At 43.4% G+C, this 25,866-nt stretch overlaps 1 protein-coding gene across 2 annotated transcripts in view; it reads right to left on the bottom strand.

Annotated features, from left to right (window-relative positions):
- KIF5C (kinesin family member 5C) overlaps positions 1-25,866 on the bottom strand; it is a 179,420-nt gene that overhangs the window by 55,873 nt on the left and 97,681 nt on the right. For both annotated transcript variants that reach the window (XM_007183036.2, XM_057551553.1), the window contains exons 9-11: positions 25,425-25,529; positions 24,599-24,747; positions 10,141-10,289 (exon numbers count right to left, since the gene is read on the bottom strand). In XM_007183036.2, coding sequence (XP_007183098.2) covers positions 10,141-10,289; positions 24,599-24,747; positions 25,425-25,529 — 403 coding nt within the window. The remainder of the gene's footprint in view (positions 1-10,140; positions 10,290-24,598; positions 24,748-25,424; positions 25,530-25,866) is intronic.

Here is a 25,866-nt window from a genome sequence, read left to right as displayed (position 1 = left end):
TCAACTGGAGAGTTCAAATAGAATAATTTCTTGTGATATCAGGTAATCCCAGGAAAGAAAAAGCAGCCCATCTAGAATATCATGCAGACACTCTGCATACCGCTTCTCGGTCTGCAGAGGAGAATTTATGGGGCCTTCGAAGGAAGTAGTACCAAATGTGACCATGCAAGTTGAGGGAAAAGGTGAAGTTCTCAAGCTGGCCCACGGCTATCCCCAACAAGAAAACCACCTTGCAAAGACAGACTGCATAAAAAGGAGTCTATGAAAACCATGTGGCTCAACTGTGTCTTTTAAATATCTTCTTGGAAAGCAAACCAAAACCAAACATACTTTTCCATCACAATGTTTACCATCAGTTTCACACTCAGTTTGCTACAATCAGTGAGCGTCTGCAACGTTCCAAGCCTCACCCAGTTCTCAGCCTGTAAAATGCATTCTGTGGAAATTCCCCAGGAAAACTGTCCTGAGCCAGAGGGAATTTCTCACAGGAAAAAAAAAAAAAAAAAGACACCCAAAAACAAATGAGAGAAGAGCTGAACTCCTAATCCATGGCTTCATGAACAGTATATATCAAGTCTCAAGAAACCCACCTGAACACTGATTGTGTACATTTATCTCAATATAAACAAAGCACTTTGTGATGGGTTAGCTTTCCTGCTTAAGACTCCATTATCTCACTTGATAATCACAAAATGATACCATAGGCCTCCACTTCAAATAAAATTAACACTCAATGATTTCACCTTGGTATCACAATTCCATTTGAAGCAGCAACTTGAAGCAAAGCCTGGAATAAATGATTACTTTGCTGAATACAAAACTGAGCCAAACTTTTTTTCTTCGGAAGCTGAACTACACTGTACTGTACCTAAGCCTTTTTCTAAAATTATTGACCTGAAACAAAACCGGAATATCTGAGTAGCCTTTGAATTGAATCTGAGCCAAATCATTATTTCATTCAGTTCCAATTCCTGGTTTGAAGCGTCCATCAACAACCTTAGCATGCAGACCGGATTTCATCCAATTAAAGGATCTATATTATCTACAGCCTGCTGTGTCCATGGGCTATAAAAGCAGTACCGTGTTCTAGTTCCTAAGGATGTGTGTGTGTGTGTGTGTGTGCTTAAAAACATTATATATATATATATATATATATATATATAATTATAAAAATATATATGTAAATATCTTTTTTTAACCATAGAGTATATACTAAAACTTGAAAGCCCTCCTTCACCTCTACCTCCCAACTCTGTTCCTTCTCTAGAGAATTTCACCACTAACACTTTGGTAAATGTCCTTCCCCCACTTGGATCATGACTGTATCTCTAATTTTTCAATCCTAGCTTCTGAAATTTGTGAACAGGGCAATCCAGTGCAGTATGAATTGATCTTCCAGCTAAAGCATAATGAAGATGAAATTCTTAACTGCACTAGACCAGAAACCAGCCAGAATATAGTCATATTGTCCACAGGCCAATTCAGCCCAAGTCCAGAGGTAAGATACAAAAACATCTCAAAAGGACAGATTCCCTGCATTCTCTGGTTCCAAATGGCCACAGAGGCAGTGATATCATGAGGTTGGGGTGAGCTAAGGAGTTGCCCAGTGCGTATTTCCATTTGTCTGGGTGGGCGGGAGTCAGGGATGAATCCCACAACCTAGCAGTGGGTGACCTGCTCTAACCAAAAGTCACAGGTTTGACTACCCCTAAAGCTGCCCTCTTCTTCCACTGAGAAGTTATAGCATTACAAAGTTCCAGAGTTGTCCCAGTTTAGAGAGGTTCAACAAGCTATCCAACGCTGCTCTGAGGCACCTGAAAGTGACCAACAGACACTGCATAAACATGGTCAGTGCCAAAGCGGGACACTAAGCCACCCTGCACCTTCTACAGCTCTAGCTACTATCAAGCCATCTCCTGCTTAACCTCTTGCTTTTTGCAAAGGCGAGGAAATAACAATGCCTTTAACACAGCACTGTTCTAAAGATTAATTAAAAAAGTATATGTAAAAAACACAAAAGTCCATCTCTTATCCCCTCCTCTTCCTGACGAATTGTCAACTTTTTAGGTTTTGCAGATAAAATATCATTTTTACTTATCCTGAGATCAGTGTTTCTGGGGTCTTCACAATACCTTTGGCAGTTAGAGCTCAGTTCCCCCAAAAAATACAATACAGCCATATGAGTGCCTTCAGGGTTTATTTATTTATTTTTATTTTTAACATCTTTATTGGAGTATAATTGCTTTACAATGGTGTGTTAGTTTCTGCTTTATAACAAAGTGAATCAGTTATACATATACATATATCCCCATATCTCCTCCCTCTTGCGTCTCCCTCCCTCCCACTCTCCCTATCCCACCCCTCTAGGTGGTCACAAAGCACGGAGCTGATCTTCCTGTGCTATGCCGCTGCTTCCCACTTGGGTTTATTTTTATTATTATGAAAACAATATTTGGGTTTATTTTTATTATTATGAAAACAATATTTGGGTTTATTTTTATTATTATGAAAACAATATTTGGGTTTATTTTTATTATTATGAAAACAATATTTGGGTTTATTTTTATTATTATGGAAACAATATTTGGGTTTATTTTTATTATTATGAAAACAATATTTGAAACCTATAGCAGGTTTTCTGGTTTCCCTTGAACAATTCTCTGAATCGAAGCATCAACATGTCCCCCACAAATCTACATCTAAACAGCGAGCCCATCCCAGTTTTTATTCTAAAGGTCAGGCAGTCAGGATTATTTTTTGCAGCAGCCGTTCAGGCCAAGAAGAACAAAGCAGCAACACGCCGGAACGAAAGCAGAGGGTGTCTGGGGGAGAGCACAGCTCCTGCCCAGAGAGGAACCAAGAACAGGTTTTCCCAAACACCGCTGCCCTTCAAAGGACCGAGGAAATGACTTCCAGAAGCGTCCCTGGTAACTACACTGTCCAGCTCACAAACACGTCTGGGGATTGTAAATTCCCAGCACTATGCAGGACCTGACACTAGGCAATCTGTCTCCATGGCAATCTCACAGCATTAATGGAGAATATTCCCTGCAATGCAGTGGATGGGGTCTCCGGAGAAGCCCCCATGAGGTGATTACGGAATAACCGATTGTAACACAGAAGACAGCTGCAAACAAACCCTGGAGAAATAATGCCCTAAAATCTGGAGGTAGGAGAACAAGAAAAGGATCACAAATGAAGACTAGCATCTATTTTTATTTTTATTCTCCTTTGCATGAAAAGCAAATTTCTCTTAGTTTATCCCTTGAGGATTTATACCTGCTGTCTATAAGGAAAGAGCTTATAATATGGTAAAGCATCTGATATTTTAGAATGAAAACTCCGCCTCCCACCCCGGCAAGAAACATTTCCCTTTTTTACATAAGCATTCTGGCATTTCCTAATTTCCTATTGTCAGATGTAATTACCTTTAAGGACTAAAACGATTTGTGTGTACACAGGAGCATTCAGTTGGAGCATACCTATAAGGTTTGCAGAGCACTTTAATTATAAAATGAAAACCCCCCAGAGGGCATAAATAACATTTCCACAAAAAGTAGAAATCCATCAACTGCAATAAACAAGAATGACAGACTAATAAAAAATTCTTGTTAGTGCTATTAGTTAAAAAATGCTAAAACAGGCTTTTTGGGGTTTTGTTTTTTCAAAAAAAAAAGAAAGAAAGAAAACCATTAGACTGCCAGTAATTCATTAAAATTTCACACATGAAGTAGCAACAAGCTAGTTATCCTTTTCATAAGTTGAGTCCCTAAAGCCTCTGGAGAACATAGTAAGGTAATTGGCTTCTCTCTGCAGCTCCAGGGCAAAGATTGGCTGGTCACTCACAGCTTCCGCCAGAAACCAGATCAGATCTGGCAAAGGAGGCACTTTCTTTTAATACCAATTAAACAGGCCCAGTGGCAGACCTAATGGCAGGTAATTTCTATATCAAAGAAACGAAAAGGAAATCTTTAAGTTGCCAGATGGGTAAGAGCAGCTGGATACAAGATGTCATTATATAAATGGGAGGTTTAAAAAAAATCATTCCTTTATGGGATTATTTTGCACTCAAATAGCATCTTTTACCGTATTTCCTCAAAATATTGTAAGAAGCTTAAGACATTCTCTAATCCTTTCTGCAGTAATTTTCTAATAAACTGGTCACCCAGGACTCTGCATCCTCTTTACATTCTTCTTAAACAGGCCACACGATTCTCCTAGCGATCAGTATTTCTATTAGTGTCTCGTTGTGCTCTCAAAAGAAGGAAGAGGGCCTAACAAATTAGAGCTCTCAAACGAAATGCTAACTTCTGAAGTTCTACAATAATCATGAGTCTGAGAGGGGGGCCAGCATCTTCTACATATTTAATGCCAGAAAATCAAATTGTGTCCCAACTACGGAGGCTGTACAGTTCCACGGAGCCCCCATCAGCCTCGAGGTTACAGATTTAGCTACTTAGGGAACCAAGCCTGCTGGCCTGGCAGGTTTTAAATCTGGAGAACAAATCTGCTCTAGAGATTGCTGATTTTTCCACATCTTCTCAGATTGGGATGAAATAATTTCTTTGCATGACTTCAGCAGATGGGGTAAATCTACATCCACTCTGTTAGAAAATATTATATTATGCAAGAGATGCTGCAGATATGCAGTTTTATCAGGTCATTTCCCTGCACTTCTGACACCTGGATATCCAGGGCCTCTTTTTCTGACTTAAGCCCTTGTAAAAAGTTATCATTTTTTTTTAAAGAACAAAATTCAAAGAAGTACCAGAGAAGAGGGCATGTGTAAAGACTGACCTGGCAGAGACTGGGAACTATGGACTCAACCCCCCTCTAAGCATCATGCCCCTGGGCCTTCAGCCCTCCTTCCCCATCCTCTTGTCTAGAGTCTTCTTGATGGATTGAGGAGGAGGGGGCAGCGGTGAAGTGGAAGCTGAACTACCTAAATCTATCCCCACTTACAGGATGGTTCGAATCCTTTCTGTACATACGATCAACAAGCAACAGAGCTGGAAAAAAACAAAGATCCTATTTCTGACAGCTGCCCACTCCCTCTATCTGTCCTTAAGCAAGCAGGCTGAACAAATTTCCATGAGGCTAAAGTTGCCAACAGAGCCTCCAGATTTCCAGAAAGACTGCCCATCGATTTTAGCCCACAAGATGTCACTAGGAGATTGTGGTGGACATGTGTTGTTTTTCAGACACTCAACACCCATTCTCACAACAGCACCTTGACTGCCTTGTGAGGAATTACCCCCTCCAGTGCATGTAGTCTTGGTCAGACAACACATCAGCGTGTCCTGTCCTTCCCCAGACAAAGCACACCACCCAGCGCAGTATCCTCCGTCTCTCCAGGGCCTCTGGGTCTCCAACGCACGAGACAAGGATGGAAACACGTTTAGAGGGGATCCACTCCAGGTGTGGTCCCTTATAAGCCCAGTTCCTCAGCTGTTCTTTCGGTTCTGTGAGTCACTCATAGCCTTTTTTTTTTTTTTTAATTGAAGAATAGCTGATTTACAAAGTTGTGTTAGTTTCAGGCATACACCAAAGTGATTCAGTTATACATACACGTCTATTCTTTTTCAGATTCTTTTCCGTTATAGGTTATTACAAGATACTGAATGTAGTTCCCTGCTTTCTCTTTCTGTTTAAGCTGGCAGGACCTTCACTGGCCCAGTGGGGAATGGAGCCAGGAGAGTGGAGGGTTCTCCCCACTCCTGCTTTGTAAAAACAAGGCGTGACACCCCCCCCCTTAAGCTCCCACGCACATGCCCTGGGCCACGCTGCCTGAATGGCAGTGGCAGAAATGAATTAAGGCTTGGTGTGGTATGTGCATTACTACGAGTCCCAGGCCATGTTCTGAGAATCAATGTTCTACTACACCCAGTGGAGAAAACCACCAAGCTCGCATCGGAAGTAGCCCATTAAGCTATAAGAATATAGGTGGGGATGGGGTGAGGACCAGCCTATAGGCACATAATAGGATAGTATTTCATGGCTTTTGAATGACTTTGGGCAGGGAATGCTCTCTCCTGTGGCCAACTGTATCAGACGTACCGCTCTTCACTTATTTACAGTATCTGCCTGGGCCCAACTGGCCGCTGAGACATCACATTATTTTGCCTTTCCTACTCCTTTGTATTCCTACTTCATTCTGTATAACAGCAAACAGGCAAAAGCACAGGCATGCACACGTATGCATGCTTTTCCCTGCTACACCCCTCCTCTCCTACTCTCCTACCGCTGGAGTGGAGCAGCCAAGTTTTTAAATTATAAACACTGTGCAAGGAAAGGAATCTCTTTCCCAAGGGAGGTGCACACAGCTGACAACGCTCCTTTATCACGTTCTGACTGCAACCTGGGAATATCCATGCATAGCCGTCACTGCAGTGAACTCAGCAGCTGCCCTCCCACAAGTTTAGAACCAATGTGCGTACCAAATTTCAAAAGAAAGTTGGAAATATCCTGCCACTTGGGTTTTAGTGGAGGGCACTGCCTCTTCTCTCCACTCCACCTCTCAAGATCCCTGCTCTCTAGTTGACACATCCCGGCCGTGCCCTCGTGACCATGAGGAATCAGGGTGCACGGGACACCATGGAAGGAATTCCAGTCCCTCCTTTTCACATTCATCTCCGTGGCCTAAACACAAACCACCAGGGCTGCACGGAGGCTGGACCCACAAGGGAAAGAGAATGAATTCAGGAGTCAAGCGGCCTGTGGAGTCACCTTGGGTGAGTCTCCTATCCTGCCTCAAGGGCTGCTGGAGGATTAAACGCCTAGTCTCGGAACAGGACAGAAAGCCTCCGGGTTTTATTGGATGTGCAGTTAATCCTTAAAATAGTCCTTCACTCATACCTGGTCAAAGGACCACTCCACCATGCCTCCACCTGTCTCCTTTCCTGCCTGACATTCTTATACCACTACAGTAGGTTCGCTACATCTGAAAACTTTTGCTTCCAGAAAAAAAAAAAGTGTCAGCTTTCCGGACAGGAGAGCTCCATGTATCTCCCCACTCTTAATCACTCAGTGATTACATGATAATGGTGGGCGTGAGTGGAGGGGTCTCTCAAGACCCTCCCTCCTCTTCTCTTCCCTCTCCTCTCTTCAGGAGTCTATAGAGGACCTCACCCCTACCTATGCCTTCAATTACCTCCAAAAGATCCATGGCAGCTCCCCTGAGCTCCAGACCTAACTTCTTACTTGGCATTTTCACCTGGATGTTGCATGGGCACCTCAAACTCCCCTCCTCACCTCCCTTGTCTCCCTTCTGGTTCTCCTCCTGTGTTTCTTGTCTCAGTGAGCAGTTCTGCCCTCCATCCAACTCAGCAAGCTAGAAAACTTGACACTCTCTCTCCCTACAGCCTACTCCTCGCCAAGCCCTGCTGATTTCACCTCCTAAATACGTCTCCGGTCCATCCATCTCTTTCCCTTTCCACTGCCCTGTCTCTCAATTCAACGACTATAATCTCATCCCTGGAAGACCACCCCAAGTCCTAGCCCTCCTCCCACGCCCTCCAGCCCATCCTCCAACACAACCAATGGATCTTCAAAAATGCAAATCTCATCATACGATCTGCAGCTGAATATCCTTGAATGGCTTCTCACTGCTTCCAAGATAATGACCAAAATCCTGAACAAGGACTACATAGCCCTGTACGGGCCTGTCTGTCCCTCTCACCCATCTCAGCCGGTCTCGCCCACCCCCAGATCTCCACACTGGCCTTCACGGTCCCGCCCCTCAGGGTCATTGTAAACCTGGCTCCTCCCACCCTACCCGCACTTCCACCCTCACCTATTTTGCTCAGCTAACTGCTCTGTTTCTCTCAGATCTTATTCCCTAGGTCATTTATTGGGGGAAATCTTTGCTGACTTGAGTCAAGCTCAGGGCCCTCTGCTGTAATAACTCTTAGCACCTTATACTTTCCTTTCTTGATGAACAGCACAGACTAGCATCACACGGTTATTCATCGGGTTGGAGCCTATCTCCCCCACCAGCCTGTAAGCTCAGTGAGGGCAGAGACCATGCCTGACTGCTCACCCTTTAATCTCCGGCACTGCATTAAACACATGCTTACTTAACAGACATTTATGAAAGTCTATCACGTGTCAGAAACCATACATTAGTTCTCCTGAATTATGTAAGTTAAGGGCTTAGGTAGGATCTCACCCTATAGGGCATGGAAAACAGTAAATTTCTGAGTGGATCTGCAAGGTGGGACAAAGAATTAAAATGATGTCAAGTGAACAGTCCAAGAGCAGGGGAGAGTGCCCAAAAGAGATGCAAGGCATGAGCGTGGGTTAGGCAAACAGGGCAGTGGGCAGACCCCAGAGGACAGCTGACTGAGGGATGGAGAACTGGAGGGTTGGAGCTTGGCAAAGGACAGGAAAGAAAAGAAAAAAACAAGGTTAGTTGCCCACACCACAGTGTTTCTAAGGCCAGTTCCCCCTCCCCTTGTCAAAAGGCTTTACTGAATGTTCCAGTTGCCCAGCAGAGAAGTGACCCAAGAGAATCCCAGAAATAGAACAAAATTTCATACAGCCACTCCCTGCCTTGCCAAGCACTCCTCCCCACTCTCCTACTCCTGCCAAATTGCAAGGAATCATCCACCAGCCGCAGGTGCTGAATTATTCAATAATTCTGGCAGCTTTCAAAACACTTGTGCAGCTAGAAAATCTCCCCAAAAGAAGAGAATTGTGTTATTTAGGCTACTAGGTCATTTCTTGAACCTCTCTTGAATCCTGGTTGGCCACGTAATTGTTTTTTCAATTGAACAGTAGCTCATGGACACCCCACCCTTCCTAGCAAAAACAGTGGCAAACATATAATCACAAGACGATCTGCTGCTAACTCTGCAGTTATAAGCAGGCAGATTACCTGCCAAACCTGCACAGCCGCCCCTAGGCTCCTGCACTTACCCAAGACTGAGATCTGATGCAGCACCTGAAATAAGTACCTAACGCGGCAGCAGAGAATCTGAAGAACAACCTCCAACTATCCACTATTCCCCTACACACACACCAAGCTGCCTTGTTCCAGTGAAAAACAAAAGGGGGACTTCTACCTTCTAACCTCCGTCACCAAGCGAAAACCATTAAAATAATCTGTCCGAGCCTGGATCTGGAAACCCTTCTTCAGCACCTCGCCCACAACCCACCCACCACTGCATGTCAGCCCTCTGAGATGTTTTCTTTGAGCAGAACAAACCAAAGAGAATGTTTCAGGGAAAAAGAAAAATGAGTCACGAAACAAGCCTTTAAGGCTCCATTTTAGGACAGAGTTTCTTCAGGAATCCTCTATTTCTGGCTCTGAAGAAGCAGAGCATGAAGATGAATTGGGCAAATAAAAATGCAAATATTTGCCAGCGGTGACTTTTAACCCCAAATCGATTATAAGACTCACATAGGAGAGAATGATATTTTTCATTTAATCAAAAGCAATCAGAGCCCCCAAAGTCTTGGGCACTGCCCTCTAAGCCTCAAATATGGCTACCAGGGGGTGAATTACAGTAATAGATAGAGGCGCATCTCATTGCAAATCGATTAAGGGAACCTTGTAAACAGTCACTTGCCCACACTAAGAATGTATGTCAGGGGCTTCCCTGGTGGTGCAGTGGTTAAGAATCCGCCTGCCAATGCAGGGGACATGGGTTCGAGCCCTGGCCCGGGAAGATCCCACATGCCGCGGAGCAACTAAGCCTGTGCGCCACAACTAATGAAGCCTGCACGCTAGAGCCCATGCTCTGCAACAAGAGAAGCCACCGCAACTAGCAGCCTGCGCACCGCAACGAAGAGTAGCCCCCGCTCACCGCAACTAGAGAAAGTCCGTGCGCAGCAATGAAGACCCAATGCAGCCAAAAAATAAATTTAAAAAATTTAAAAAATGTTAAAAACCCTTCCCCCGAAAGCCATCGGGGAGTTTGGGTCAAAAAAAAAAAAGAATGTACGTCAGCCAAGTGATGGGGTGGGGGTGGGGATCAGTGCTAGGGAATAAGACAACATCTGCTTGTTCACATGGGTGGTTGCAAGGCAGGACCAAGCTCCACCATCATCCACTCTTTCCCAAGTGCCCCAGGATGCCAACAGTTGTAGGGGGAAACAAGCACACGCTCATGCCTCATTCTTCCTCTCATTCTTCCTTACCATTTCTCCACCTGTTTAGCTCCATCTCCAGATGCTGGAGAACATTCTTCAAAGTCTTGTTTTTCTCTTTCTCTTTTTCATATTTCTTCTTCCATTCTTCCGCTGTCAGCTCCAGGTTCACAGAGACTGTATTCTTGATGGTCTTAGCCCTGGGGTTAAAAATATAAGGGAAAAATTCTGAGCATAGCTACTAGCATTTGCTAAATCATGAATATAATTAAGCCTCAAATTCCGTTCACGCCAGAAGATTGGGACTTGGGGAGCAGGAGGGATCCTGGAACTTTTACCTGTCACCCTCCTAGCTGTATTAATGGTACCACTATTCCTAAGGCTCTAAACTTACCTTTTCGTTTTTATTTCTCCTTTACTTCCTGCCAGTCTCTAGATCCAGTGCGATTTTCTTTCTTTTTTTTTTAAATGAATTTATTTATTTATTTATGGCTATGTTGGGTCTTCGTTGCTGTGCACGGGTTTTCTCTAGTTGTGGCAAGCGGGGGCTACTCTTCGTTGCGGTGCACGGGCTTCTCATTGCAGTGGTTTCTCTTGTTGAGGAGCATGGGCTCTAGGTACGCGGGCTCAGTAGTTGTGGCGCACGGGCTTAGTTGCTCTGCAGCATGTGGGATCTTCCCGGACTAGGGCTCGAACCCGTGTCCCCTGCATTGGCAGGTGGATTCTTAACCACTGCGCCACCAGGGAAGTCCCAGGATTTTCATTCAAATTATCTCTTGGGGTCTTTCTCTATTCCCTCTGCCACCACCTTGGTCTATGTTCTCAGTAACAACTTACAGCCTTTTTCAAACATTCAGCATCCTCCTTTAAGCATCTTACATACCACTGCCAGATTCATCTGCCCAAGTAGAGCTTCCTTTCAATTCAATTAACTATGAAACACGGGGGATATACCAAGACAAACGAGACAAGGTCTCTGGCCTTGGAGCTTACAGTTTCTCATACCAATAAATATACAGACAAATCAGCTGTTTCTCTTACTCACATTTGGTACCTAGAATCATCCCTGATGTGCTTAACACATGCCAACACATGACACCCGAGACAGGTGGGTCACTTTACGAACTCAGCCTGGCCAGGTGAGACCATGGCTCCCTGCCGGGCACATCCTTCCCCACCACCCAGGCACTGTCACCAAGTACGAGTGGAGGGCCCACTTTTCTCAAGAAAAGTCCGAAATTAAGATTTTTATTTGTATCTCCCAGTTTAAGACAATTCTTCAGAATGATGTGTGGGACAAACAAACATGTCTAATGGCGACCATTTTGCCACCTGGGGTATAAGAGATGGAGTGGCCTCTTAGGATGGATGGCCGGGGGGGCAGTGTGATGCCACAGTGGATTTTTGGACAGCAACTCAAGGGAGCAAGAGGTGAGAGCTAAGGCACTGGGAGCTCCAGCCACTAATGAAAACCAAATACATGATTCACTGACTTATGCACAGAAATGAACACATAAGCAGACTTGTCCAATTAAAAAGTAAATTGACCGGGCTTCCCTGGTGGCGCAGTGGTTGAGAATCTGCCTGCCAATGCAGGGGACACGGGTTCGAGCCCTGGTCTGGGAAGATCCCACATGCCGCGGAGCACCTGGGCCCGTGAGCCACAACTACTGAGCCTGCGCGTCTGGAGCCTGTGCTCCACAACAAGAGAGGCCGCGATAGTGAGAGGCCCCGCACATTGCGATGAAGAGTGGCCCCTCCTTGCCACAACTAGAGAAAGCCCTCGCACAGAAACGAAGACCCAACACAGCCAAAAATAATAAAATAATAAATAAATAATTTAAAAAAAAAAAAAAAAAAAGTAAATTGACGGAGGGAGATGCAAGAGGGAAGAGGTATGGGGACAAATGTATTTGTATAACTGATTCACTTTGTTATAAAGCAGAAACTAACACGCCATTGTAAAGCAATTATACTCCAATAAAGATGTTAAGATGTCAAAAAAAAAAAAAGTAAATTGATGATGGCAGAATTCCACTTATTGCATACTTCTGAAGAAGTAAAAACTTCATTTAAAAATATGTGATATCCTGTTTTATTTGCTATTGACTTTTTCATTTTAAACTCCCACCCGTTCTTGTCCTGTCACATTTGCCGGCACTATCTGATGTGTGATTCGGGTTAATTACTGTTGTCATGAAATGACATTTTGGACATGATTTCCATTTCAGTGAAAGAAATTCAGCAGTCCTCACCAGTGCTGCAGACGTCATTCCAAAAATTAATTCCTAAAGCAGACAACTAAATAACCCAACTGTCAAAAGAGGAGTTAAATGATTTCAATGTAATCATTTCAGTGTAATACTCCCTCACTCACTGTAGCTTAAGGCTGCTGTCCCCAGAAGTGCTTCAACTCTAATTTTTCAAATAACAGCAATCTTATTGCTACTTTAAAGTTTATGCCAATTTGACACTTTCACCTCACCTTCTAACATCCTCAGGCAGTGTCGTGGGTGTTTCTCAGATACAAGCACAAACACTGCAGCATCCATTATCAACTTAGTTTAGTAAGAAAGTGAACAGTAACCTATGGCTGAAATGCTTGTGGACATTTAAGGGTATACTTTGAGGCTACTAATCTTTTTTTTTTACATGATTTCTTCCTTCCTTCCTTCCTTCCTTCCTTCCTTCCTTCCTTCCTTCCTCCCTCCCTCCCTCCCTCCCTCCCTCCCTTTATTTCTGCGTTGGGTCTTCATTGCTGCGCACGGGCTTTCTCTAGCCGTGGCGAGCAGGGGTTACTCTTCGTTGAGGTGCACAGGCTTCTCACTGCGGTGGCTTCTCTTGTTGTGGAGCATGGGATCCAGGTGCGCGGGCTTCAGTAGTTGCGGCACGCGGGCTCAGTAGTTGTGGCTTGCAGGATCTAGAGCGCAGGCTCAGTAGTTGTGGCGCACGGGCTTAGTTGCTCCGCGGCATGTGGGATCTTCCCGGACCAGGGCTCGAGCCTGTGTCCCCTGCATTGGCAGGCAGATTCTTAACCACTGCGCAACCAGGGAAGTCCAAGGCTACTAATCTTACTTTTTACATCATAAAGAGTCTCTTGATTTCCAGTGATACTAGAAAGAGAAGAGTAGAGCCTTTATGCTATGCTCAGGCAGGTTTAGCCAGAAGTCCAATTTTGTGAGCGGACCCAACAAGGTTAACCCTCGTATAGCTGAACCTCATTCTCAAAGTTCTTTTAAGTTGTTGAGAAAATTCTTTTTCTCCCACTTCTGTAGTAATCTGAGTCCTGGCAAGAGATAGTCTACTCAAATTGGGAAGAGTTTAAAAAAGGTATGGGAAGGGTGATGGGAAATAACAAGGGATAATGGGTACCCCACATTAGTGATGGGGGTGCCGTTACCACCCTTAGGCTAAAGGGGTCCCAGAGGGAGAGAGTTATAAGAAGAAGGCTGTCCATACTCACAGATACAGAGAACGAACTAGTGGTTACCCGTGGGGAGAGGGAAGCAGGGAGGGGCAAGATAGGGGTAGGGGATTAAGAGGTACAAACCACAATGCATAAAATAAATAAGCTACAAGGATATATTGTATAGCACAGGGAATATAGCCCATATTTTATAATAACTATAAATGGAGTATAACCTTTAAAAATTGTGAATCACTGTATTGTACACCTGTAATTATGTAATATTGTACATCAACAATACTTCAATTTTTAAAAAAGAGAACAAATTTAGAAAAAAATTTTAACCCTTAAAAAAAAGAAGGCTTCCCAGTAGAAGCTGTAACAGCCTTTGGTCTAGGAACACAGCCAACCCAAAGTGACCCTTCAGGGAAGGAGTCAAGAAATTAATACCCTGACCTCACTCTCTTCTCTCCTTATGACTGCCTGCCCATGTTCCTTCCCCATTGGTGGAACCTAACCGGGAGCCAGAGGCAAGGGAGCCCATTGTAGTTGTCCAGACTGGTCAATGTCCCAGGGCACAGAGCAGAGCAGAGGTGGTACAGAAGCAATCCGGAGGAGCAGATGGAAGATATACAACCCAACTCCCATTTGGAACTGAGAACAATGGTGGGAAACCATGTCTCCTGCTGCTGTCCTAGACAGACTCCACTCCGTCCCAAATGAGGCAGAACCATCATGCCTCTCCATCCACTAAAGGTAGAACATGAAGAAATCAGCTAACACTGATTGGGAGAGAGATTAATTATCCCAAAAGTGTTCGACAGATTTAAAATAATCTGAAATAAAATCTCAGGAGTTTTGCATGTGTCTATAGAAATTGACAACCCGATTCTAAGATTTATAATAAAAATAAAGAGGGCCAAGAATAGCAAAGACAGTTTTGAAGGACAAAGCTAGAGGATGGAATATCAACACATTATAAAGCCACAGTAATTAAAACTGATTAAATAGTCCAGAAACTTTAGAATAGAAACAGAATAGATTATCCAGAAACAGACACTCGGCTATGTAGCCATGTGATTTACAACAAAGGTGCGCATATAGCACAGAGGGAAGGGATGGTCCTTTCAGTACACGGTGCTGAGGCAGGGGTGGAGGTGACGATCTTTATCGACTCCCCCAATAACATATAAAAAATTCTATTACAGATGAATCATATGCATAAACGTGAAAGGTAAAACAATAAAGCTGCTAGGAGAAAACAGGAGAGTATCTTTAAGACCTTGGGGTAGGCAAAGATTAATTTCTTAAATAGAATAAAAGAAAAGATAAATTTGACTTCATAAAAATTTAAAACCCTCTCTTCATTAAAAGTCACCATTAAAAGAATTAAAACATAAGCTGCAAAGTGAGAGAAGATATAAACAATCCATATATCTGTCAAAGGACTTATCCAGAATAATCCCTATAAATCAATCAGAAAAAAGCAGACAACCGGTGAAAACACTGAGCAAAGGTCTGAATAGGAACCTCACAAAAGAAGTGCCAATACCACCCACAAAGGGTGCCGAACAACATTAGCCTTCAGGCAAATGCAAAATAAAATGACAATAAGATACTTTTACACACCCAATAGGATGGTTTACAATTTTTAAACTGATAATACCAAGTGTTGGTGAGGATGTGCAGCGACTATAATAATCAATTGCTACTAGAGGGAGTATAAGCTATTCTAATCATTTTAGAAAACTCTTTGGTACTATCTATTAAAACTAAATATCTTATATCCTCTGAGCTAGCAATTCCACTCATAGGTATATAACCGACAGAAATGAGGACATATGTTCACCTAAAGACATGACAACCAATGTCATAGCAACTTCATTTATAATAGCCACAAGATGAAAACAATCCAAATAACCATCAACAGTAGAATGGATACATACATGTTATATTCATACAACAAAATAGTATATAACTATGAAAACTAAACTACTCCTACACCTAACAATGTAGTGTACTTCAAGGATACAATGTTGCATAAAAGAAGCCAGATACAAAATAATACTGTATGTTTTTATTTGTATCAAGTTCAAAGACAGCAAACAGTAATCTAAGTTGACAGAAGTCAGGATGACACTTACCCTTGAGAGTTGGGTACTGACTGGGAGGGTTCAAAGAGAGGCTTCTAAGATGCCAGGTGGTGGTTACATGTGAATATACATGTATATTTAAATTTTTACCGAGTTGCATACTTAAATGTATTTTACTCTATGTATGTTATATTCAACAAAAATAAGTTAAGAAAAATAACTGATGTGGAAAGAAATCAAGTCAGATACAAGAATTTCTAGATTGTGGAAGAAACAAGAGTTACTAAGAGAGATACTGAACTTCTGTGCCTGGAGTTATTTCTTTTTAATAGAACAAATATTCTCCTATCTAGGAGGCTGAAACCAACCTTGCAAAATGGAATAAAGAGTGTCTTGGTCCCTTGCTCCCACAAGAGACCTAGAATAAAAGGATGTTGAACATCTATAATCTCTTTTTGCTTCTTACCATGAACTTTAGGAAAATCTACAGAGTAAAAGGGCCTAATGATTAGGTTCTATCTAATTTTGCTGCCAGTGTGGATTAGCTAGTGGTCTGATGAGTTTTGTTTTTTTTTTAATTAATTAATTTATTTATATTTATTTTTGGCTGTGTTGGGTCTTCGTTTCTGTGCGAGGGCTTTCTCTAGTTGCGGCAAGCAGGGGCCACTCTTCATCGCGGTGCGCAGGCCTCTCACTATCGCGGCCTCTCGTTGCGGAGCACAGGCTCCAGATGCGCAGGCTCAGTAGTTGTGGCTCACGGGCCCAGTCGCTCCGCGGCATGTGGGATCTTCCTGGACCAGGGCTCGAACACGTGTCCCCTGCACTGGCAGGCAGACTCCCAACCACTGCGCCACCAGGGAAGCCCCCGTCTGATGAGTTTTGTTTTGTTTTGTTTTGTTTTTGCCTTGTTCACTGTAGAGCATGTCCAAGTGTCTTCCAGCTCTCATACTCTTTGCTCTTTTATTTTGGCATTTTCCACATACGTGCTAGCTGTCAATCACGCTAAGCAGTGTTACATCTGGACCCTCTGTTCAAACACAGTGAAACGACATGGGTCCTGGGCACTCAGGACACAGTGCCAGGACCCATGAGCATTTCCTGCTCAGCCTGGTTTCCAAAAGAATTTCAGGGAGCTAACAAGGAAACATAAAACTGATGGGATAGCAGAAATTAAGAAATGCTCTTAAGGCAGGTTTTATCGTTTTTTCTAGCTGAAGCTATATAGCAATGGCAATACCACCCAGCCCTATAGTTTTGGGACATCACCTCCTTGATACAGGAAAAAAACCCAATAATCCATGGGAGCCTTACCATAGCCATGAACTTACTGCTCATTCATCATCTTTATGGGTCAATCTCACTGTGCTAACATATGATTAATCCAGTGTGACCTCATCACTCACAAAGGAGCACAGAAGTATCTTGGGTCTTCACTTTCAAAGATCCTCAGTTTGGTTTTTCAACCAGATCCCCTAAGCTGTATACAGAAATAAATGCCTGTTCCACAAGCTATGACCATAGCAGACACTGAGCAAAATCCTAACCAAAGGCTAGTTCGGGGAAGAACCTTCATTAATATTAGGTTTACAACTTAATAGCAAGACCTACTTAGCAGGAATGAGCCAAATCTTAAAGGTACAATGATCAGGGTATCTGTTCTGCAGTTTTTCTTTGCTTCAGCTTGCTTTAGAGAGTTAAGCACCACTTAAATAATATGATCTAGGCCTGCACCAGATATAATAGCTCTTCTCCCCATAGGGAGGGAACCAGGATCCGGTTTTTAAAAGATCTCAAAGCTAATGAATGTTAACCATTTTTGGAGAAGGCAGACCAAGCACAGCAGACAGAGAGCAGAGGCCGCAGTACGTATTCCACCTAGATCTCCGTACAAAGACAGTTACGTCAGAAAAGGACACACTGACATATGCCACTGAAGGATGGAAAGAGGAAGACCCTGTCCTCTGTCCTCGTGTGTTCTGTTATGTTCTCCTCAGCACCTCTCAGTTACTCTGTCACTGAACTTGCAGTTTACTTGTTCAGAACCACATGCCCAGGCTTCCAAGATTACTGATCATGTGCATTTCTACCACCTTCATTAAGCCCCCATATGTGATGACACCATTATTTGGCACTTGAATCAAACCCTTGTTGAAGAGGGGAAGTCGTAGAACCACTGGCTCACATCACTCTGTGTCCTGTTAAATCCCATCCCCACCTATTTCCTGAATAATTGCCTATATTTGTACTTTCTGGCCAAGATCAGTTCTAAATGATATAGAAACTACATACTGTTGGAGTTTCTTCAAATTACCTCGGCCACCCCCGGAACAGCCAGGAAGATGTTTGTTCTTGGTACCTTCCTATCTCTTGTTTTCAGCATTTTCTTTCCCTCTCCAAGATAGTACTGGCATTTGAACAAGGAGCTCTAGACAAACCCACACCTTCAATGCATAGAATAAATCTGTAATGTATGATTCCACATGGTGAATGGTGTGCGTGAGAGAGAGGCAAAGAGACTGAGATCCTCCCATTGTGGGGTGGAAGAGGGTAGCCCAGCATCCCTCTCTATCAGTCAGGGTTCTCCAGAGAAACAGAACCAACAGGAGAGAGAGAGAGAGAGAGAGAGAGAGAGAGAGAGAGAGAGAGAGAGAGTGATCTTATATATCTGATATCTTATATATCAGAGAGGATATCTATCTATCTATCTATCTATCTATCTATCTATCTATCTATCTATCTACCTATCTATTGAAATTGGCTCACTGGAAACTCAGGCAGAAATCGATGCTACAGTTTTGAGGCAGAATTTCTTCTCCAGAAAACCTCAGTTTTTGCTCTTAACGCCTTCATCTGATTGGATGAGGCTCACCTGTATTATGGAGGGTAATGTGCTTTACTTAATTAAAGTCAACTGATGGTAGATGGTAACCACATCCACACAAAAAATTCATAGCAACACCTAGGTTAGTGTTTGATTAAATAATTGGCTACTACAGCCTAGTCAAGTTAACACATAAAACCATCACACCTTCTAATCTGCTCTGGGTCCTAGTTCCCATCTAAAACACCTAACCTTCTTCTGGACACATGACTGCCGCAAAGCACCTTCCCATTTCCTGGTAAGGCCATTTCCCTGCTCATCAGTCGGGGATGTAGGGAAGGAGAAATTAAAAGCTTTAAATTTTGTTGTTTGAAAAATTCTAATCTCCAGAGAAACATTAAGAAATGACCAGCTTGGATAAAGATTTGGCATCTGGTTAAACTAACTGTGGTCCACAGCGTTTCCTCCTCCAAGAGCAAAAATTAACCCTATTGGTGTTTGGCAACAGGCCCTCCAACAGGGGGAGATTTGATTCTTTCTCCATCCTCTGTCAAACCTGCAGCCAAGCATCTCCCTTGGCCAAAGTGCTTGCTCTAGTCCTGCAGGGAACTTGTTCTTATGCTCTGGGGACATGCATTTTGCACACACACCACTCAGGCTCTGCCTAATCCAGCTGCCATTAAACCAAGCGTGAAATGGAACAATTTTTTTTTGTCAAAAAGTGCATATCAGAAAAAGAAAAAAGAATATTACTTTTCCTAAACTATCCATTCTCCTTTCACATTTAACATATAAATAAAGCCTTTGAATTATTCATGCTGGATCAATCAAACTCTTGGTGTCAACAATGTGCTGATTCAGGCTTTTTCTAAACTGATTGGTCTGCCCCCTGGGGACTCACCTTTCCCTCATTACCATCACAAATCAAGGTACATTAAATAGGCTTCCATGATTGGGTGATTTGATAATTGATAACTGGGTGATTTTCATACTTCTAAAACGTAAAAATAACCTTTTTGAATAGTGCTATAAAAGCACTTTGGGGACTTCCCTGGTTTCGCAGTGGTTAAGAATCCGCCTGCCAATGCAGGTTCAAGCCCTGGTCCGGGAAGATCCCACATGCCGCGAAGCAACTAAGCCCGTGCGCCACGACTACTGAGCCTGTGCTCTAGAGCCCGCGAGCCACAGCTACTGAGCCCGTGTGCCACAACTACTGAAGCCCACGTGCCTAGAGCCCGTGCTCCGCAACAAGAGACACCACTGCAATGAGCAGCCAGTGCACCGCAACAAAGAGTAGTCCCTGCTCACCACAACTAGAGAAAGCCTGAGCACAGCGATGAAGACCCAATGCAGCAAATAAATAAATAAATTTATTAAGGAAAAAAAAAAAGAATGCATTACCTTTCCTCCAAAGGTTTCAGTATGCCTGACAGCACTTCATTAAAAAAAAAAAAAATACTTTGGAAGAGTAATTAAAGACTAAAAAATGAAACTCTGGGAGCCAGATGAAAAAGAAAAATTAGTGAAACTGCTCTAATTTGAGTTCCCATCCCTTAAAGCAGGAAGTGTTCAGCTTCCTGACAGAGGACGGCTTTTTGACTCTCTGCTGCCCTCAGGCATCTGTACACTCTGTCATGTTTCTACTGCTTCAAAGAACCTACTACTGTTTTATTCAGAACATCAATACAGTATAGCCTAGCAACAAACATGGACTTTCTTCATGTCCTTGAAAGGACCACGTGGCAAGAACTAAGGAACTTCATGCTGCCCTTAGGTTTGGCCACCCCTGCAACAAGAATATCATGAACACTTGTTACACTGAATTTGGGAGATGCCCGGCAGTCTTTTCTGAGTTCATAGTGCTTAATCTCATTAGCTATCAGATACCATGTCTAATCTGATGTTCAGACTCATGTCTGCGTGTAATTGGGTTCAATGTGTGTAGTTAACAATAAAGCGGGTATTGATCCCACAGAGAAGTTAGATGTCTTTGAAGAATCCATTAACTAACTCGAAGATGCAGGAAAGGGAACAAAATTTCACACAATTCTAATGAAAGGCAGGAAAACAAACCAGATCTAAACCCAACCAAATTTCTGGACATAATGGTGTCATAGTTCAGCAACCGCTCTAATGTTCTAGGGATTCCTACATAATAAGCATTAGGTTCATCTGCTCATTCATTTTGATAACATTTGTCTGTTGACCACCTACTGTGTCCTAGTTGTCCTAGGTGCTTGTTGGGACAACTGAGGCTGGTAATAAACTACTCCTTGTCCTCATGGAGCCTAGGATCCAGATGACTCTGACTAAAGATTATAGACCAACCTATTTCATTTGAAAATATAATTGACATACTATTTATTTCCTGGAATCCTAAATTATCAGCAGGATTTCTTTTTTTTTTTTTAGTATGCATACTAAGGGTCTTTTTTTTTTTTTTAATATTTATTTTATTTATTTATTTATTTATTTTGGCTGCGCCGGGTCTCAGTTGTGGCATGAGGACTCTTAGTTGCAGCATGCGGGATCTAGTTCCCTGACCAGGGATGGAACCTGGGCCCCCTGCATTGGGAGCACAGAGTCTTACCCACTGGACCACCAGGGAAGTCCGAGGGTTTTTTTATTTTTATTTTTTTTTTAACATCTTTATTGGAGTATAATTGCTTTACAATGTTGTGTTAGTTTCTGCTGTATAACAAAGTGGTGGTCACAAAGCACCAAGCTGATCTCCCTGTGCTATGCGGCTGCTTCCCACTAGCTATCTATTTTACATTTGGTAGTGTATATATGTCCATGCCACTCTCTCACTTCGTCCCAGCTTACCCTTCCCCTCCCCGTGTCCTCAAGTCCATTCTCTACATCTGTGTCTTTATTCCTGTCCTGCCCCTAGGTTCATTAGAACCGTTTTTTTTTTTAGATTCCATATATATGTGTTAGTATACGGTATTTATTTTTCTCTTTCTGACTTACTTCACTCTGTATGACAGACTCTAACTCCATCCACCTCATTACAAATACCTCCATTTCATTTCTTTTTATGGCTGAGTAATATTCCATTGTATATTTCTGCCACATCATTTTTCTCCATTCATCTGTCGATGGACACTTAGGTTACTTCCACGCCCTGGCTATTGTAAACAGTGCTGCAATGAACATTGTGGTACATGACTCTTTTTGAATTATGGTTTTCTCAGGATATATGCCCAGTAGTGGGATTGCTGGGTCGTATGGTTGTTCTATTTTTAGTTTTTTAAGGAACCTCCATACTGTTCTCCATAGTGGCTGTATCAATTTACATTCCCACCAACAGTGCAAGAGGGCTCCCTTTCTCCACACCCTCTCTAGCATTTATTGTTTGTAGATTTTTTGATGATGGCCATTCTGACCGGTGTGAGGTGATACCTCATTGTAGTTTTGATTTGCATTTCTCTAATAGTTAGTGATGTTGAGCATCCTTTCATGTGTTTGTTGGCCATCTGTATATCTTCTTTGGAGAAATGTCTATTTAGGTCTTCTTCAGCAGGATTTCTTTAATCACTCATTCCAGAAATTTAATTCTACTCCTATTTCATTCAGTCCTGATTCTTATATTACACCCATATCCTTGTACATTATGTCACGTTCAGTCCAGTCCCATGCATGACCATGACTTTCCCAAGCCTGTTGAAAGATGGAGGAAAGGGGGAACTTGCAATCACTGGACACCTTATTCTGTGCCAGCCCTTGTGCTACATAAAAACTGAAGCAACTCATTTTATCCTCCCAATAATTATCAGAAGTAGGTGTTATTATATTTCTTCCTATAGGCAAGGAGATTCAGGCTCCAAGAGAAGGAAATGAGAGAAAAAAATGGGTGAGAAGCAGAGCTTAGCTTCAAAGCTGGAGTAACTGACCCCAGAGGGCTGTGCTCATCAAGGTCCCCAATCAAGCAGCCCACATGGAAGAGGTTGTGGGTCAAATGATATAGTCTCGGCCCTATAACATCCTGCACATTTAGTTATTTACTGGCTGTGTGGTCTCAGGGGCAGGACCTAATGGCTTGGAGCCAAAGCCTCAATTTCATCCTCTGCACAAAGGGGAGAGATGCCTACCCGACAGAATTTCTATGAGGATTTTGACATGCCTGGCACACACTAGTTCCTTTAAAAAAGTGCTAGTGATGATGATACTGATGATGGCTTCACTGAGATCAGAAGAAAGAAAATCATCATTCAGACTTATACCTAAATCTCTTCCTATAGACAGTTGCAAATGCCTACCAACAGCAGCAGCCTTGAGACAGAGCCCATGCCCCAGGAAGACTCTGGCTTGCAAAGATTCAGATTATCTTTGCTTTGTGGATGAGAATTTTTTTTAAGAGATGTTCCCTTTATAAACGCATTCAGTGCTGGTTTCCTCAAACATGTCTTCAGAGGAAACTGTTAAAGCTCAAGTTTAAGAAACCAGGAGAGATGGGGCAGGCAGGATGATCACCACAGTACTCTATGTTTCCCATAAACAGATACAGGTTTACAGGTATTCCGTGACCCTTAAGAAAAAGTAGATGTTATCCTACTGCAATCCATTGACCTAAGCATTTTGCTAATCAAGGAAGTGATCTGAGAGGAAGTAAAGGACCCAAATCTAATTTAAAAGATATATTAGTTCTACAACCGTTCAGTGTAATTATTATTTATTTAGACATCCCACAGGTGCCATGACTGGGTAATTCTATGTTCTGTTGAGGGTTCAGGAAATGACTGGGGTTTAATGCGGTTTAAACAAGCCGTAACAATCTCCCATTCAGAATGCCGACCACCATCTGGCCTTTCGCTAGGCATCTTAAACGATTTCTCAGGCATAACCACACAACACACTCCCAGGAGGAAGGCAGGGGGAGTGCTCCGTGCATAAGGCAGCTGGAGCCCGCAGAGAACTGGTAACTTGTCTAAAGATCACACAGTTGTTTGAAGGGAATGACAGCAGTAGAATCCACAACTCCCAAGCCCAGGTTCGGGCTCAGCCCACTGAGCATGGAAGATGCTCAGATTGCCCCAAGCCACAGCACCCCAGCACTCTGGGAACTAGCACCTGAGGCAGCCATGCAGGGAAGATGGGGCTCAACACCTGAAACTGACAGACCATGACTGAAGATCAAGAAAGGAAGGGATGGGGGCTTCCCTGGTGGCGCAGTGGTTGAGAATCTGCCTGCCAATGCAGGGGACACGGGTTCGAGCCCTGGTCTGGCAGGATCCCATATGCCGCGGAGCAACTAGGCCCGTGAGCCACAACTACTGAGCCTGCGCGTCTGGAGCCTGTGCTCCGCAACGAGAGAGGCCGCGATAGTGAGAGGCCCGCGCACCGCGATGAAGAGTGGCCCCCGCTTGCCACAACTAGAGGAAGCCCTCGCACAGAAACGAAGACCCAACACAACCAAAAATAAAATAAAATCAATTAATTAATTTAAAATAAAATAAAATAAGACTCCTTCCTTTAAAAAAAAAGAAAGGAAGGGATGAACTAACCCATACCCACAAATGTTGCTGTAGGATTACTGACTGTCCTTGCTGCCTACCTAGTAAAATTCTCAGACATCTAGGAAATCTTCGGACATTTCTGAAGGTGAGAAGAGGGCTGCCATCCTCCCCTTTCCTCAGCATACATGCTGTATCTCCTACCCCCAGGGGGAGTGTCAGGACTTCTTCTCCCCACCCTTTTATATTTATGCAACTACTCTACAATCACCTAAGTTTCAGTTACTCTATCAGCAAATTTGCAATGGATCCCAAATATTGAAGTAGTTACTGGTAGTAGTGGTACCACTAATCATACTACCAAGGCTGGTAGTTACCAGTCGAGTTATATACACTTGAAATCCTGTGAACCTGAGAGTTAGACTTAATTCCATGACGAACAAAAGTAACACTCCACTGCATAACCAACAATCACATCTATAATAAGCTTGAGTTGTTTTTTTCAGCATCATACCTTTGATAGGCATATTCCTACCCATTATTTTAAAACATAATTGTTCCTTTGGCCTCAATAAATGATGCCTCAAGTTTACAGGTCACCTGCTAGATGCAATTTACTAACAGGCTGCTTGCCTCCTCACTCTGTTCCCTCTCTGACCCTAGCCCCTCGCCACTCACTCCTGACACCTAAGACCCAGAGCTCAGAGCATAGGTTACGAGAGGCCACGCCCACCTTTGTCCAAACATTAGCGTTGACTTGGTCTCAGCTTCATTGAATACCGAGGGAGAACAGCAAATAACGATGGTGGTTCTACAGTTCCCACCCAGAGAGTCCTGAAGAATCCGAGTCATCTTGCTGTCCCGGTACGGCACGTGTGTTTTCTATTTAGGAAAAGAAAAAATATTGGCTGTTACAGCCCATTCAAAGAGAAAATACAGAGGCAAGCAAGTTAGTGATGGAACTGGGCTTAGAAACATGTGAAATAAAAATCTGTTGCCTGGGGGCTTCCCTGGTGGCGCAGTGGTTAGGAATCCGCCTGCTAATGCAGGGGACACGGGTTCGTGCCCCGGTCCGGGAAGATCCCACATGCCGCGGAGCGGCTAGACCCGTGAGCCACAACTACTGAGCCTGCGCGTCTGGAGCCTGTGCTCTGCAACAAGAGAGGCCGCGATAGTGAGAGGCCCGCGCACCGCGATGAAGAGTGGCCCCCGCTCGCCGCAACTGGAAAAAGCCCTCGCACAGAAACGAAGACCCAACACAGCCAAAAATAAATAAATAAATTAAAAAAAAAAAAAAATCTGTTGCCTGGTCTTTGGATCTTGCCAAAGTTTAGAATACCCATTCTGGGACCACCTGGGTCATACGAAATTAGCATCACCATTCACACATTTTAATGGGCTAGGTTTCCCAGCAAGCAGGGCATCCACAGCCAGGATTCCCCCTGTCCCTTTCTGAACAAAAACAAATGAATCTCTGGGGTGCGTGGCAAAGAGAGTACACGAACCCCAAAGGTAACTTCTCATAATATCATTTAATAGATGGAGACAGGATCACTTACTGTCCCTTCTGCCAAGGCAGAGATCACATTTCCAAGAGCAGACAAAGACTTATTGATATTTTTAGCTTCATCGAGAACAGCTCCCTCGGCACCAGTTTTGCTGACCTACCAGAGAGAAGAGAAAACAGTGAGCTGCACAGGACAGCAAAAGCACAGAGGAGAAAATTCCAATTCACAGGAGGGCAAGCGGGGAGGAAGGGACTGATGTGAATCCTCCTGGAATGCAGGGGAAAATAAAAGTAAGTGAGAATCACGGCGATAAAACCTTCCCTTGTGCCTGAGGCTGGGGATTTGTTCTCTCTTGTGGTCATTTTCCTCTCAATTAGGTTTTAGGGGGAACAGTGGAGGTGCCTCAAGTGTAGAGCTGCGGATGCTTCCCAGGGGACATTTGTCCAGGGACACCAGGCTCCAAAAGTGCTGTCACTACAGAAAGGCTGGGGTC

Source organism: Balaenoptera acutorostrata, chromosome 8 (assembly GCF_949987535.1).
Source record: "Balaenoptera acutorostrata chromosome 8, mBalAcu1.1, whole genome shotgun sequence".
NCBI classification, from domain to species: domain Eukaryota; kingdom Metazoa; phylum Chordata; class Mammalia; order Artiodactyla; family Balaenopteridae; genus Balaenoptera; species Balaenoptera acutorostrata.
Note: the sequence above shows the minus strand (reverse complement) of the source record. Positions and strands in the feature narration are given on the sequence as shown.